The sequence below is a fragment of the Symsagittifera roscoffensis genome, chromosome 7 (assembly GCF_963678635.1).
Source record: "Symsagittifera roscoffensis chromosome 7, txSymRosc1.1, whole genome shotgun sequence".
NCBI classification, from domain to species: Eukaryota; Metazoa; Xenacoelomorpha; order Acoela; family Convolutidae; genus Symsagittifera; species Symsagittifera roscoffensis.
This window is the reverse complement of record NC_087068.1, coordinates 39158664-39175440: the sequence shown is the minus strand read 5'-3', so window position 1 is coordinate 39175440 and position 16777 is coordinate 39158664. Positions and strand designations below refer to the sequence as shown.

General features: G+C 32.6%; 3 protein-coding genes across 6 annotated transcripts in view; all 3 read right to left on the bottom strand.

Moving 5' to 3' along the window:
• The window catches only part of LOC134851080 (uncharacterized), a 46788-nt gene extending 34616 nt beyond the window's left edge, over positions 1-12172 (bottom strand). For 2 of the 3 annotated variants that reach the window (XM_063866999.1, XM_063867002.1), the window contains exons 1-2: positions 1655-1771; positions 13-174 (exon numbers count right to left, since the gene is read on the bottom strand). In XM_063866999.1, the coding sequence (XP_063723069.1) occupies positions 13-174; positions 1655-1678 (186 nt within the window). In that variant the 5' untranslated portion in view covers positions 1679-1771. Of the gene's footprint in view, positions 1-12; positions 175-1654; positions 1772-11764 lie in introns of those variants that run through there. The other variant, XM_063867001.1, reaches the window with a different exon arrangement.
• Positions 1-16777, bottom strand: part of LOC134851053 (malate dehydrogenase, mitochondrial-like) — a 340885-nt gene that overhangs the window by 79969 nt on the left and 244139 nt on the right. The gene's annotated exons all lie outside the window — the stretch shown is intronic.
• Positions 1-16777, bottom strand: part of LOC134851054 (retinal rod rhodopsin-sensitive cGMP 3',5'-cyclic phosphodiesterase subunit delta-like) — a 150830-nt gene that overhangs the window by 109941 nt on the left and 24112 nt on the right. The window lies entirely within an intron of this gene.

Genomic DNA, 16777 nt, shown 5'->3' with positions numbered 1-16777 from the left:
CTTAAAACCTACCTGTATTACAGACACATCTTTTAGATCATCATCATCATTGGGACCTTCTGTGAGAAACGTGTGGTACTGTCTCTCCTGGCTTATCAGCTCTGCAACTCTCGCCTCCAATCTGGAGATCAACTTTTCCTTGTTCCGAATCTCCTCCTCTATTTGATCCTCCGACTGAAAAAATTTTTCAATACAATTTGAAATTCGGCAAAGAAAATTTGGAATTATGCGAAAAAAAAACACACAACAAACAAGTAATGAAATTTCAGAGACGAATTCTTAAATAAAATAAATGGAGACATCAGAGAAGTTTGAAATTTTGATATAAATAGCAAAATCGCAGACAACAAATTTGGTCACCCGAGAGAGTAAAACTCTGATGAAACAATCAATGATCACCCAATCAAAAAACATAGACGCGGGTTCGGCTAATATTTATTTTTACCTAGACAAGTTAGGTCAAAACTACTGAATTTTTCAATTTATTCATGTTTATATCTATTCCTTTTTTTTCTTTTTTAGAAAATTATTCGGAATTTTTGAACTTTTTTCGGAATAGCAAAATGATTTTTACACTTCTCTGAATTAAAAACATACTGTACTGAGCGAAGAAAATCAATGCTAAGGAAATATAGTTGGTAATAATTCCAAGCTTTGGAAATTAGTTGGACAAATGGTTTAAAAGTGATTAAAAAAAACACGATTTACAATTGTAATCGTGGCTAAGCGTTCAATGGTAATATAGTGAATAAAATAAAACTTCTCTCCCGTGCCACTTACCAAAAATAGGAAAATTGTTATCACAGTAGCGTTGCTTTGTTTTTTATTGGTTTCTGACAAGCAGATATCCCTATTATAAGCAAGTTATCATAACAAGCACTCATCATCTTTTTTGGGTCGCATGACAAGAAAGTCCCAAATAAAGAACGAGTATGTAAAAAAAATTTAATTCATAATTCGAAAATAGAAGCTTGGAAGTTATGATTTGCTGATGATAGAAAAAATATACAGAAAAAGGCAGTTCAGATTTTTCTTAATATGCTGCATGTTTCAGTAATTTTTTCTGGTCGTTAGAATAAATTGTTTTCTACGATTGGACGTGTAAGCCAAACCCATCTCAGAGATAAATGGACGAACCGTTAGGTTAGATGGTATTAATCTACCCTAAGCCCTTCCCCAATGGGACCAATGATTACATTTACATTATTCAACTCATAAACTGCGCTTTGTTTACTCTGCACATGTAGGCTTTCTTTAGATGAAGATAAAAGGATTTAAATAATCATCCATAAAACACGAGACCTAATGGATGATCAAAACTCAAAAAAAATTGTGTGCATAGCGATTTTTAGGATTAAATAGGCTATTATAGTTCATAAAAATCTAATCAAATTTCCAATTTACTGGATAGTAGTTTAAATAAATGACCAGGGCGTTTGACAAATTTGAAAAAAAAATCTATTTATCCGGTAAAGCTTTAACATCATGGTTCTTAAATGGATCTGTAAATTTTCATAAAAAAATTATACGAAAAAGTGGAAGTGATCAAAAATATATATACTTTATTATGCTACCAAAAATTACACAAAAATTACCAAACAGCTGAAATTTGGCAGAAACGAGGTTCTTTGTTGATTAAAAAAAATTGTCTTACCAAATCATTGGTCCATTCCATCATCAGAGTCGAAACGAATAATCTTTATTAAAAATTCAATCAAAAAATAATCTTCCGCAAAATCCAATTTCTTTCATGTTTATGCGTGACCGGTATTGTCCTGTGTGACACTAAACACAACAGTGCTGAAAACACTTTATGATAAATTTGGGAGAGGGGGTCAGGATGCTATTCTACAGACAGACTGTCCAAATGGCAGAAAATTTCATTACAATCTTTTAAATTGTAAAAAAAACCTGGAAGAACAACAATGCACTTTTTTGAAACATTTTTGAGAACTGAGTTAAATTTGAGAGAAGTAATTTTCTTCTATTTGGTCTTTCTGCCATGAGGGGTTCTTCTGTGAGGTCTCAAGCGGGAGCTTACCTTTGTTTTTGCTTATGGTTTCATCTCGACTGCTGACAATGAAGCCTATTCAACCATACGACTATAAAGCACCGATGGATAAAAGCATTTCAGTCCAGGATTTAAAAAATATATAAAACATTGTGTGAATAAACCTGAACTCTATTTAAAAATCTAATTTTTTTGTGATAAAGGATTTATTTTTTCACATATTTCCAGATTTGATTATATTCAACAATTTGGAAACCAAGAGGAAGGTTTTTGTACACTTACTTTTTACAAAAAATGAAGTTATAATGCTCTTTCTTTGATTGACCTCAATTTAATTTCAAGTAGGTTTGACTGAGACCGGAATTTTTCGTTGTTTTTTATAGCAAAATCACTTCTTGCAGGTGATGTTTAAAATCTATATATTTTTTCATCAATGTATTTTGTGAAGTAAGTTAAAATCATGGAAATGTATTGAAAAAAGGCATGTATGCATTTGTAATAAAACGATGTACAAAATAACAGCAGCCGATTTGAAAATTAGCCAACCAAGGTATGAAACGTACTTGATGATTGCACAGCTTGTTTGCAATTCTAACGATGAAAAACGCTGCGTTAAATTGAGTGCGTCTCAAATCTTAACATGAGTTTCGTCAAGCGTTCAATCTAGACGATAAGCCTGATTTTTATAATTCATTCAGTCTTTACTTTCTTTCAAGTTGGAGTGTTTTTATGATTTGTGTTTGTAAAATTGGTATAAGTACTATTGTTCTAGTTTAAATTAATTTTTAATTGCACCGGACGGTGATAAAAAAATGTTAAGAGATATTGACCGTCATGTTTTTGAAAAAAAACCGAATATTTTTTGGAATTGAATAAAGTGAATTTTTTATTGCTGATGATTTAACAAAAAAACATTAATTTTAAGGCGGGGTCAACTTGCCGAAACGCCGGAAAAACCATATGGTATCTAGCAAACAAGATTCACCCCTATAATGAACACTGATTCAACCGCAAACCATATGCGAATATTGTGGCTAACAATGTTTTTACCCCTTTTTGTTAAAGAGAGGGAGGTGGGAGGGGGGGGGGGGGTTAGTAGTTTACGACATCCAAAAATTCATAAATAATATATGGTTAAAACAATAGGTGAAGCAACTGAAATAATTATTAGTCAAACCTTTAGAGAAAAAACTAAAAATCTGCAAAAATATAGTTTAAATGATAAAAAAAAAACTTTATCAATTGTAAGAAAAACTCAAAAAAGCGTCCCAGTAATATTAATTAAATATTTCAGATTTAATTGAAGTTTATGGAATTTTTTTTTTAACTTACAGTGTCTAAATTCTAGCATTGTTGTCAAAGAGATAATCGAACGTGTAGAAGAAATTGGGAGCTGAAATGGTCGCAGGGGAGTCATTTCCGCTAGAGAGGAGACCTAAGCGTGGCATATATAGTGTATCTAATATACCATCACAAATGGAGCGAGAAGTCATGACAGTTTTGTGACCTCTAATGGCCCTTATAGACTCTCAATTGACAAAGCATGTTGCGAATCTGAAGAGTTATTGTCAAAAGTTTTTTTGTAACTTTTACGCGGCATATTTTCTATAATTTCCTTGATGATGGATATTTGGAAAATTGATTCATCAGTTTTGTATTAGGCCTTAAATTAATCACAAGATGCTTGATCAATTCCATGCTATGAATTAATTTCAAATGCTTTTTGATACGCAAAAAGGTCTGGAAGAAAACATTCAACACCTACCCAATAATTCAACATTGTTTATTCTGGAAAGTGTGGAAAGAAACCTATATGACGGCTGGCGACTTTGAAAGCAATTTTCTGAAGTCTTCAAAAAATATTGTTTCGATTTTTTTGTCGAATATAACAATGATTGAAATATTCTGTGCTACTTGCGCGACAACTGGTTGCTCTTTTTATATATATTTATTTTTTCATTCTGTCGAGAATTCTCGAGATTTGAGAAACTGAAATCGATTCATACGTTTTCATATTCACATTATTATAGACCAATTTCTAAAGTTGACCGTGCCGAGCAAAAATAGTTTTCTTCGGTAATTTTGACTGTTTCTTATCAATGAAACAATTTTTCTTGGATGGTGAAATCATTTTTATTGGATCGAAAATGCTTTCTGAATGTTTTGGATAAAATATAAGACTGTGCATATTTTCCGACTGCTCTTCCAGCTGTTTCAATAAGCAATTTTTAATATATTTTTTCTATGAAACAAAAAAAGTTGAATTAAAAATATGTTAAAAATCTGCTCAATACGCAATGGCAAGTAAGTAGTTTCAGTTGCATTTATTTCGTAGAATACGCATGATTTCGACCAACTTGCAAAACCTCAAAAATAGTCGAGTTTTTGGTGGTACACGGCCCGATTTACCAGGATTTTCAAAATAGTTTAAGATTTAATGTTCAGAATTAAGCTTCAGATTTTGTTTCTTGGAATTGAAAACCAAACCAAACAATCAGATTCCAGTATAAAAAACCAATGCCAAAAAATATCAGAACTTCAAATTTGGGCCGTAGACTTGGAGATACCCAAACGAGCGTGCTTGAACCAATTTATAAGTTTGAACCAACACAGCCCATGAACTTATTTTTCCCATTGTAACCGATAGTTTCATGCGAGAAAAGTAAAAAAGTGTTCTGGAAGGTTATTCTTCTTTTAAATTAAGTAAGTTTTGAGGATGTATGAACAATTAGAGAAACAAATAAAAATACAGAAAAAATTTGAAGTGTTTCAAATGTTTCTTTGGCAGTCATTATTTTCGGAAATGAAAAACTTGTCCGGAAAGTTGAAAATGAACTTATGCAAAACTGCTGATATCAGAGCAAAACCTGAATGTTCCGACTGTCTTTTTAGGTCTGTTGAGCAGAGTTCGCCTAAAAAAATCGGTGGAATTTAAAAAAAAACGATTTCATTGAAAGATTTTTTTTTCGTGCTCCCAGATGCCATATCAAATACAAAGTGACAGATTTTGCTCCTTGTAACGTATCAATTATGACAAAGAGCCTGCTTCAACCAATTTGAAACAATTTCTACGTCGGCTTAAATCTCCGCAACGCGTTAATAGCGCGAAATATATCGTTAATTGTTACATTTTGGCCAAATTGGCAATCTGACAAACTTCAAACAGCCACAAAACTTCCCAAAAAAGATCGCAGAAGATAAAGATTTTTGAATTTGAGCTCAGAACACGAAAACTTTTTGGCTGATTTAAAAAAATCTGTCAAAAATGGATAGTTAAAAAGTTGAACTTTGTCTGGAGAAAAAAAACTGCCACGAGCACAAATGTTCCATCACTTTCCTCGAAAATTGGAACAAAAAACAAGAGAAATTTAGATGGAAACAGTTTCTGACAGCAAAATTTCAAAACAAAACGAAAAAAAAAAAATCATTTTACAACTTTGATTTAATAACTATAACCAAAAAAATAATTTGATATCTTTTGGTGTCAACATCGAAATAAAACACCAGTCAAACTTTGTAGGTCATTACACCGATCAAGCACTTACGCGCTTCAAAGTGATGCTATGAAAAATTGGATTAACCTGAAATAATTTTGCCTTACAAAACGAATACAATTTTCAACACAAACGCTGAAAATTATTATTTTTTGGAACATGTTGCCTCCATTGACACGTTAATCGGACTAATTCGCTTGTTTCAATCCAAACTTCACTGATTTGCCGACTCAACAATTAGCTCGCTACAAGTGCATTCTGAAATTTGAAATTCAGCGACGAACAATTAAAACCAGCAAGTTTTTTGTGCAAATTTATGGCATAACGTGTATATTTTGTCTTGTGCGTTTTTTTGAGCGGGTCAAAAACTTCAATTAAAAGCTCAAAAATTGTTTTTCGAAACTGTTGTTCTTGTCGTCAAAGTTTCAAATTTTTCTTCTTCAAAATTGAGGTCAAAAATATTTCTAAATTAACTTGAAAGCTTACTGTATTGTTAAAAACTTAATAGTGTTTTCTATTAGACTTTGCCGAGTTGTCTTATTAGGTTTTCATTAATTTAAGTTTTTTTTCTACTTTCTGTAGGGTTGAGTAAGTTTTTTTCAGGAGGTGAAAATAAAATTGCGTTTCTAATGAATTTAACATAATGAGCTAAAAATTTTGAATCTAGGGTTGAAACCAATTTTTTTTTGAAAATTTGTGCAGTTAAAAACTCAAGTTAAGAAAAACTTTTCTCTTTCAATTTTGTTTTAGATTAAAAATGTATGGAAAAAGTTTTGCTTGTCAATTTATGAATATGCAAAAAAAGTAAATTCTTTAAAAGAATCAGATAAGTAAATTGAAGTGCTATAAACTCTATGCTAAAAAACCAGCATTTGGAAGGAGATTGGGGTAGTTCAACAGACTTTAAATTTTTTAAACCCTGGAGTTGTTATCGAAATTGAGTATTATCAAAGTTACGATTAGTGTAGACAACATAAATAATTGTTCATATCTATTAGGTGATTGGAATTACACCGTAAAATACTTCAAACCCGATAAAAATTATTTTCAAAGCAGTTGAATTGTGACTGCACCTACTCATTACCTAAACCAAAATAAAACTTCGTTTATCAAAGAAAAAAAATTAATCATTTGAAAAACTTTTAGTTTTGTTGTTCTCATCATTTGAAAAAACGGAACTTTGTATCCGGTGTGTTTTAATTTTTTCTCCACGCAAAATCAGATATCAAAAAATATTCATCGAAATGAGTCGAGGGATATATTATAATCAAGCCCTTTCAGTCGTGGTTCAAACAACTTCAAAAGTTTTCAAAATTTTTTCTCCACGTCGAGAAAAACCGGTTTAAATTTTTTGATTTTTGAGATTATTTTTTTTTTGAGCAGAAAAGGTCAACGTGCAGGCATTAAAAAGCTTATTTCAGCTCAATTTAAAAAAATTCTGCAAAAATAAATTGGAAAAAGTTGTGAAATTTTTATTTTTTTAAAATGATTTTTGTTTTTTTTCCTGGTATTTTTTTTTCTACTAAAACTGTAATGCAATTGAGCTGTTGGACTATAACTGTCGAATATAACTAAGTTCGTATTTTTTATAAATCTTTCTTTTTAGACCTTTTTATTACACCTCACAGAAAAAATGATACTAATTTGTGTATTTTTAGACTAGTTTTGTGTATTTTAAGACTGGTCGAATACCCGACTTTGGTCGAGTAACTGGCTCATTTTGTTATAGCTGTTTTGAAAATATTACCATGAAAGTAATGAAAACTGTCTAAATACTCCAAATAAATTATACCTTAGTTTTCTTTGAGTGTTGCTAACAAAAAAAAATCAGTTTATAACAAGAATATTATCATGAAGGCCTTTTAGCAATTGCTAGCAAGAAAAACAACTGCTGTGAAAATAGCACAAAACGATCGGATCACAACCTTTTTTAAAAAAAAACCTGAAAAAAAGTTTTAAAAAAAAGTTGCGTCTAAGTATTTTTGTACTTTTTTAATCGATATTTCTTATTATTTCAGTAGAGGGTGACTGAATTAACTTGCTAAAGAAAGAAAGAGTTGTAAAACAACCCAACTTAACTTTAAAATTTTAGTGAAAATTATAATAATCAATTTTTCTGATAACTGAGACGTTTGATTCTAAACTTTTCTGGTATCAAGGTCAATAAGGTTTTATTATGATGCTGCATTTGACCTCATTCGAACGTCCTTCAAGGAAGTCAACAATGAAAAGGAAAAACCATAACTAACACATATCTTCTTCTATCTCGAAGCGATATCGGAACAATCATTCAAACTCTGTCATAGAAATTTGATCACAGTTGGTTAAATATTGAGGGTGAAAACCAGGGGCAAATTTAGGGGGTGACACACACAGTTCCAAATATTCCCTTTTTACGAAATCCTTTTTCGGATTTTTAAAGGCGCTTTTGGTTCCAAGCAAATATGCATTCTTACTAAGGTGCGAGCGCCAAAAACACAAACTTATGGCGAAAACTTTAAAAAAAACGCCTTGTTTGGTATTTTTTTTTTCAAAATATGGTCCTGTCTTGTGTCAAAAATAGTTCAGATAAATGTTGTCTCAAACTACAAAAAATTGAAAAATGTTCAAAATTTGTTTTCAAATTTCTAAATCTTTTACCCATCTTCAGAAAGTCCTAAAAAAGCCGTTAGTCGAAAGAATCATTACAAAAAATTTTAGGTTCTGGGCAAAATAGGGGACAAAAAATTATCAAGAAAATTGCAAAAGAAAATATTAACAATAATAAAATATTATAATAAAAAAAAACAAATTAATGAAAAAATTGAAATTATCCAGTTCAAAAACATTGTAAAATGACAAAAATTCAATATTCGAATCAAACCTTATCGATCGAGCACTCTTCTCTCAATCGGCAAATATTATTTCCTCGTCGATCAAGCGAAATGGCCTAAGATGGTTCATCGCATTTGAAATCTAACAGTACAGCCAAAAATAATCATAATGATAATAATAAATTGTTTCCAAACGATATCTAGTTACAAGGTTATTTATAAAAATTTATAAATACAAATTAGAATCGTTCGGGAGAACACCATTAAGCCAACAAGGCCCGTTTTCAGGTGTCTCATTAAGCGGAGAACAAAAAAAAGTACTTAAATTCTTTAACCCAATGTAATGGATTTTCTACCGTTAACCATTTTTTAAACGTAAAACCTCTTTTTTCGCACCCACCTTTAAACCATTCTCTATAAAAAAAAAACAATTTAGTTTTCTCAGGTAGTCTTTTCTACCCATAACTTAGAAACCAACAGAAACAAGTTCTTCTTATTGATCAAAAAAAGTCTCAAAGCATGCCCAGTAAAATCGTATTTCCTAGAATGTAATTATCCAAAAATTTATGATTAAAACTATTTAATTGAAACCGAGAAGCCCCTTTCAAGAAATTGACCCAGGTGGGAAAAAATTATTACGAAGTTGAACATTTTCCTAATTTTAGGTATAATCGACCCTCTGTTGAGTTTATTTCTGTTTATAGCTAACTTCTGATTTGTTTTTCGCTTTGAAAATATCACGTTCAATTCTTGATCAGTAATAGAATATCTCAAGGTTTCAACTTGGCACTCTTTTCGAATAATTTTTCCGGTTAATTTCAGAACTTCGTAAGCAAACAATTCTCTTACGGTATATATTTTATTATCATGCATTATTTCAGTGATTGAATCCATCCTGTGTTTATAAAAAATTATTCTGATTAGCCTTCTGATTTTCATTTCCAGTTCCAACAGTTCGGTTTTGTCGGTATTTGCATAAACTAAAACTCTATATTGGATGATTGGTTGCACGTAATTTTTATACGCAATTATTAATTGCTGTCCAGTTAGAACTTTTCTCAATTGAATAAACACTCCACAGAATTGCAAAATTTTGTTCTTTACCTTATCAATATGCTGATGAAAATTCAATTTACAGTCAAGGAGAATTCCGTGATATTTAAAACATTCAACATCTTCTATTTGGGTGTCATTTAAAAAATAATTTACTAGTCGTTCTTCAGTTTTCGTGCTCCGACAGTATCTCATGGTCTTGGTTTTTTTGACATTCAGTGTCAGTTTGTTCTTGTCTAACCAATCATTTACTTCAAGCAAAGCTGATCTATGTGCAAAAGCAATATAGTCTTTGTTGTTTGTGGATTTCAGAACAGTGTCATCAGCATACAAAAGTACCCCTGTGTTTTTTGTGGCTATTTGTAGATCGTTTATGTATAATATGAACAAAAGTGGGCCAAGGATAGATCCTTGAGGTACACCAAAGGATACCAGTTTAAGTTCGGTCTTAAAAGAAATAGTTTCAATGTACTGATAGCGATTGTCAAGGTAGGATTCCAATAGATTTAAGACAGGCCCTCTGAATCCCATTTGTTCCAGTTTTATTAACAGACTAGAGTGATCAACTGTGTCAAAAGCCTTTGTTAGGTCTAAAAACGTATTCTGAACAGTTAGTTTTTTGTTCGATAGCGATGTTGAAACTTCTTCCAACAATGTAAGGATGGCGTCAACAGTGCTTCTATTTGATCTGAAGCCAAACTGAGTGTTTCGGATGATATTAAACTTGTCTACATATGATTGGGCTCGTTTAAAAATTATACGCTCAAAAATTTTGCCCAGAACTGGAAGAAGCGAAATTGGTCTATAGTCTGAGGGGTCATCGATGTCTCCCTCCTTGAAAATTGGAACAATTTTTGCAATTTTTAAACAGTTTGGATAGATTCCTGAGGTTAGGCAGTCATTAAAAATTTCAGTTAAAGGGCCTGCTAGTATAGTTTTTAAATGCTTGACGAGCACAGTGTTGATATCATAGCAATCTGTACTATATTTAATTTTTAAACTTTCGATGACTTCAATGACTTCAATTAAATCAATGTTTTTCAAAAACAACGATTGCTGCTGACGTATAACATTATTTTCCATGCAGTTTGGTTTGCTCTGTGTGAGTCTGGCGCCAATATTTGCGAAGTATTCGTTAAAATGCTCAGCGTCCCCGTTAGATAGATTTAAAGATTTAGATTTTTTCCCTTCACCACTCATTTCCTTAAAAGTTTCGAAAAAAGTTTTCGTTTTACAATTAGACTCAGGCATTAGTTTAATTTCATAGTATTTTCGTTTTTTACGGATGATTAGGTTTTTGACAATTTTATTTTGGGAACTATACTTATTCCGGGCATCCGTTGTTTTAATATTCAAAAACTCCTGTCGTAACCGTCGCTTTTTTGCTGCTGCATTTTTTACTTCATTGTCAATCAATGGATTTCTTTCTGATTGTACTAGTAAACGCTTTGGAAAAAAAGTATCAACTGCCTTCATAAGGATCGAATTTATTTTTTCTAAAATCCTAGAAGACATTTGAGGGTCTTCGGGATTCCATAACTGCATACTTTTGCCAATCTTATGTTGCAAATAAAAACTTAACTTCTCACTTATATCCCTTTTTTTCAACTTGTTCCAGTTTCTAGCAAAATTTTTTTCAGTAAAAACGTCCTTTTTCAGGAAATTTGAAAAAAACTGAACACCAAAATGATCAGATACTTTATTTTTGATGGTTTTGGTTGAGAAACTTGATGTACAGAAAAATAAGTCAATCAAAGTGGTACTACATTCTGTCACTCTTGTTGGGAGGCAGCTCATTTTGTTTTCTAACATGTCATTTCCTATCATAATATCCTCAATTTTTTTCCGCTTTGTCGAGTTTAACAGAAAATTTACGTTGAAATCACCACAAACTATGTGATCAGTTTCAGGCCCTAGCGTTAATCCATCCAAATAATAAAAAAACTCAATTCCATCCTCAGACAGTTTGCATGGATCTCGGTAGGAAAATAAGTAGCATAAAAGTACTCATTATTCTGTGAAACATAAAATCTAGTTTTTATCGATTCAATTTGCATCAAAATAATCCACTTGTAAATCCATAAAATGGAAATTTAGTACTGTCGGAATAAATTTAGTTTATACGTGTCGGGATACTTCACTAATACTGGTCTCCAAACCGGTTCAATTTAAAACAAGTCCTCTCATAAAAGTTGGAAATGGTCAATAAATCCCTGAAATTAATAACATATCATGTCAATAATCCCGAATTTTATGTTTTCTTGATTTGTAAAAACTTTGAATTTCTATTCTAATACAAAAAGGCGGTCAAAATGAAATTCAACGTTTTTTTTTCGCACTTGAAACATTCTATTAGCTTCAAGAACACCCACGGCGAATAACTAAAATCTCACCTCAAACATGAAGAACATCTCACAATTTCCTCATACAAAATAATCAACAGTAATCGATCAAATAATTTGGCTGTATTTTTTGAGATAAAAATGATATATAATTAAATTTGCGAGAAAATAAGTTTTTGTCTTAATTATTGTAACATTGCAAACTAAACTAAGTACACGCCAAATTAATTTGTGAAGTATTTGATTTGAAAAGTTCTACAAAACAAATAATTTTTGTCGGTCAGCTTTAATGTTCTTGGCGGGAAGACTTAAATCAGTTCGACTGGAACGTATTATCGGCTTGACGTCTGCTGTCTTATCGGATTTGGATTTAATCTGCAATAAACTACGTGACTGTTTGGCTTTTTATTACCGTTTTAAGCTTAACGGTTGTAAAAACAGGAGCACATCTCGTTTCAGGAATAGCTTGGCGCTCAATGTAATTTTCCATTGTATATTCCATATAAATATATTTGAAGAAAAAAAGGATCTTGAAGATATCTATTGCAAATGTTGACTCATTGATATGTATAGACTGTTGAACGTGAAATTAAAAAATGAAAGATGAAAATGTCTTTTCTAAGCTACTTACCATTTAAGCCTGAAAACGCGTTGACATCAGTGTTTATTTGTATAGAACTATTCAATTGTGCTTTTTTTCTGACCCTAAACATGCATAAGTCAAGATTTACAAGAGAAGAAAAGAATATTTATCTCACAGAGTACAAATTTGATAAACATTTTTCCTGAATTCAAAGAAAATTTAATCTTGATAATGAGTCTTTGATTGATAAATTTGGAGTAAAACCTAACTTTGAGGAGACATTAAAATAACAAAAAAGCATGACCTAACTTTGTTTATGCTAGTGAAGAAAAAGCTGGTGGAAAAACTGCAGGATTCTCAAAACGCCGGCAGTCGGAAGCAGTCAATCATAAGCTCTTTTTCTTCCTCCTTACTACACCTCCCGAAAGTAACGGCGCAGAATTTATAAGTTTCAATAATTAGAAAATCTGCGCCCGGATTTTTGTATTGGTCGGTTGTTTTAGGTCGAAAATGTTCGCTTATCTTGATATGGCCAAAAGATTTTAAAAAAAAAGACTTTTCAAGCAAATCTATGTTCACGATAGTCAAACTTGTGATAAAAGCAAGATGAAAAGTTGTGTTTAGCATCAAAATTCTGCCCGTCTGGAGCTTAATGGCAGTTTTATAGCTATGAAAGTGCCGTTTTTTGTAACAAAACAAAACTGCAATTTTCGTATCATTTGAGGATTTTTTAGGGTACCCCTGATATACTGTTGTGATAGAAAATTAGGCTACCTATTGTGATGAAACAGCTTTAATCACTGCGGATCTTGAAGGGAGTTTCAAAATCTTCATGTTTTTTTTTCTAAGTCGACCAAAATTGTTTATCGAGCTCTCCTAAACCATAAAACAATCCAAATTTCGACAAAAATCTTTTTCATAGAAGTCAAATTTATGAAAAACTGTTTTGACTACCAAAAAAATGCGTTTTTTTTGGGAGCGCGCTTTTCTTCAACCTCAGCATTTTGGCTCCAAAAGCTCCTTTAGATTAATTTTCAGTCCTATCAACCAAAAATTAATGTCGCAAAATTGACGTCTTTTTGAAAGTCACATGGGGCCCTTTGAGTATCCAGTTCAACCAAAAGTCACTATCTTAACAGGAATTTCTCCTACAAAATTGTTCAAAATTTTGTTTCATATTTTTTTAAAATAATTTCTAACAACCAATTTCAAAGATCTCCGCTGTCGCAGAGTACAACAACGGAAACTCGTAGCCCAAGAAGATTCGTTTTGCTACATGAATTTACCAGAAACATCCACATACAGCATGTCCAAAAAAGTTCGACATGAGAAGTCAAAGTTGACTTTTTATTTTCTCCAAATTTTTTTTTCAACCACTAATTACGTATAACTACAATAAACTTCCTGAAAAAAAAATTCGCTCCTTTTTGTGAGAATTTGATATGTCAAATATTCAATATGTCTAACATCCATACTATTATATAATACTTTTATAAAAATCTGTTGTTAGAATTTAATAAATTGGACATAATTCAATTATTTGATTCCAATTTAGTTGACTCCCGTTTTAAGACTGCCGGTGGGCGCGCTACACGCGTGTCGTCCGTTCGCGGCGATAACTGGCTCTAGTTTTCATACAGAATCTTACCCTATGTTGACAAGCTCTCATTATGTTGGCGCGACCGCACCGATCCGCCTTCGTTGGAAAACCACAGCATCTAAGTGAACTCTAGTTATCGAATGTTTGCCCCATGTGTCTTAAGACTTTCGACGTTTGCCCTAGTAAAGCTGTTCGTTCGGCTGTTTGACATATCGGATGTTTTAAAAGTATCTCTCGATATTGATCAACTTTGATCTAAATAATGGCTTAGAATTTAACTAACTTTCCTCCTTTCTCTTCACTAACTTGACAATCCTGAAATAGATTTTGAAAGTCTCAATTTAACCTAGATTGTTTCAGTACACACATTTTTGGAAAAATTCTGCTTCATAAGCGCATTCGGAGAAAAGAGACGTGTGCGCCTTGATAGCATAGCACAACCTCTTTAATCAGATTTTCTAGTTTTCCTGCCATCATTGCTACTCAGAGGGGGATCAAGGGTTTTCTTGATGTGGAGGGGGGCGGATTTTCAAATGTATTTTCAAAAATGTTGTCCTTTTTATAGGTTGACCAAATTGATTTTCCGAGCTTTCCCAGTACACTATGAACCCATTTTACTGAAATTGTTTTGGCCGCAGGCAAATTTTTGAAAAAACAGGTCAAAAGCCATTTTTGGGCACTTTTTGAAAATTTCATTTTTTTGGTGCACGCTTCCCCCTTAAAATTTGTATGTATTGGCGCCCAAGGCCCCTGTAGAATAAATTTAGGGTCCGTCAGCTAAAAGAGGAGATCTCAAAAAAGTACAAAGGGGCACCCTTTAGGTAGGTAGAGAGCAGTTTAACATTTGAATTGATCTTGATGAATGATCGTTGAAATCAGCAAATTTTTGATTCTAGAGTTTTCCAAAATTCAACAAACTCAATCTATGGCTTGGTTTTGTATTTTAACAGATGAACTAAATTTCTAAGAGCACAATTTTTATTTGAAGTTTGTCGGGTTGTGATAGTGTCTAGGACACCAATATCTCTTCATTAAGCCAAGTCACGCCAAACAGTGAAGTAGTACTAAAATTTTCCTATCGAATATCTCACAAATGCTATCATAAACCAGAAATTTTCTCGTCGCCATCTAGAAATTCAATTGTGTCCTTTGCCACTTAAGTTAGCTTGATTTTGTGTACAGAAAGTTTGAATTTTCAGGCCAAAAATAAATTATAATAAAGTTTTCTAGCTGCGTCACTTGTCGTACACGAACACAAGCCATTTTCAATGGTACGATTTTGGGATTTCAGCTACCGCTAACTTTTAAATATCGACGTTTCCACGTATTGTTTGCTACGGTAGACATTTTTTATTTGTTATTTGTCTATTGGTATCGGTTCCTGTGCGTGATAAAAACGGAGCAAAGCGCTCCATTTTTACCACGTTTCTTCAATATTGAAATTGTTCGCTGATCTTAATTTAGATTTTTTAAATTTCTTGATCTATCGGTGGCCATTTTCTAGTGTCGTATACCCTGCAGTGTTCAAAGTTTACTTTTTATTTTCCGAGGTCCAAGCTTATCCAACTGTTTTTAATGCTTTGAAGACTCCTTCGACTTCTTCTCTTCGAGACTCTAGGAACCATCTTAGTGTTCTCTCCCATCATAATCAACAGTGTATTGGCTCATCATATCTAGAAAGAATTTCGTATTCGTTAAAAGATTTTTTAAATCTATAAATATCCGATTTCAACATGCACAACATAACATGCACAAATTGGTCGGGAGTAACATGCACTCCATCTACGATACGAGAAATTCTTCACCGATTAAGAAGGAGCTTTCAGATCCTCAATGTCTAAATGCATGGCACTCAATTTCTCTCATTCTCGCTTCACTTGATTATGAGTTATGATCGATGGGTATAACTCATAGAGTAATTTCGGATAGGGTACACCGTCTGCTCGTCACGCTATCTTATTTTCGGCCGGATAGATTCGTGCAACTTCTTAGTCTAATACCGATCCTAATCTTACTCTTATACTATCTAGTCTCAGGTTGTTTAACTAGTCTCTGCTAGGCTCAATAGATCTAGGGTATACTGGTTTATTGCGGCTGCTGAAGTACTCGGGAGAGTTCAACTAATTTCTAAGTTAAATTCAAATCTCTCTGGTGCTGAAATTACAAGTAATTTCAGCACTTACAAATAAGTGGATTGTTAGTTAGATGGATCATGATTGGTTAATATTAAATACTTTACATTGGTAAAATATCTAATTTATCCAATCATAAAATGTAGTTTAGATCAGGTTCCACCCATCCGGGTTTTACAGAGTTTTTTAGAATAGTTTTTCTGCAATTCGAAAGATGGATGATGGACGTTGGTATTTGGCGAACATCTTATTTCTTCTGGGTTTTCTTATTAGAGAAGTCCCAGATTCAATCATTGTGTCTTCTCAAGACAACGACTGGGTTTTCGCAACAAACTCAAATCTGATTTCAGAATGGTTGGCTATGTCAGGTTTTTCTGTTTCATTGGTGAGAACTTCTTTGTGTTTGACCTTGTCTGGGAATGGCGTGGAGATTGTGCGTGGAGGGGATGCCTGGTTACTCGGATCTGTACGTATACTTGAACATCGAGGTGGTCATTGGTCTAGTTCAATGAAGTCCTTTTCTGCGAAGTCAAGTCGTACTCTAAATCCTTTGAGTTGTGATTGTGGGCGGCATATTGATTGTAGTTGGCCATTCTTTCTCGAGTGTAGTAGGGTCGTTTTGTCTTTGGATGTTCGTCCTTGGTGTTGTATTCTGATCTATGTATTGCATAATGTAATTTACATTTTATAAAACTTTTATTAGTTTAATATTTTTTAATTATGATTTTAGTTAGTTGTTTTCACAAAAG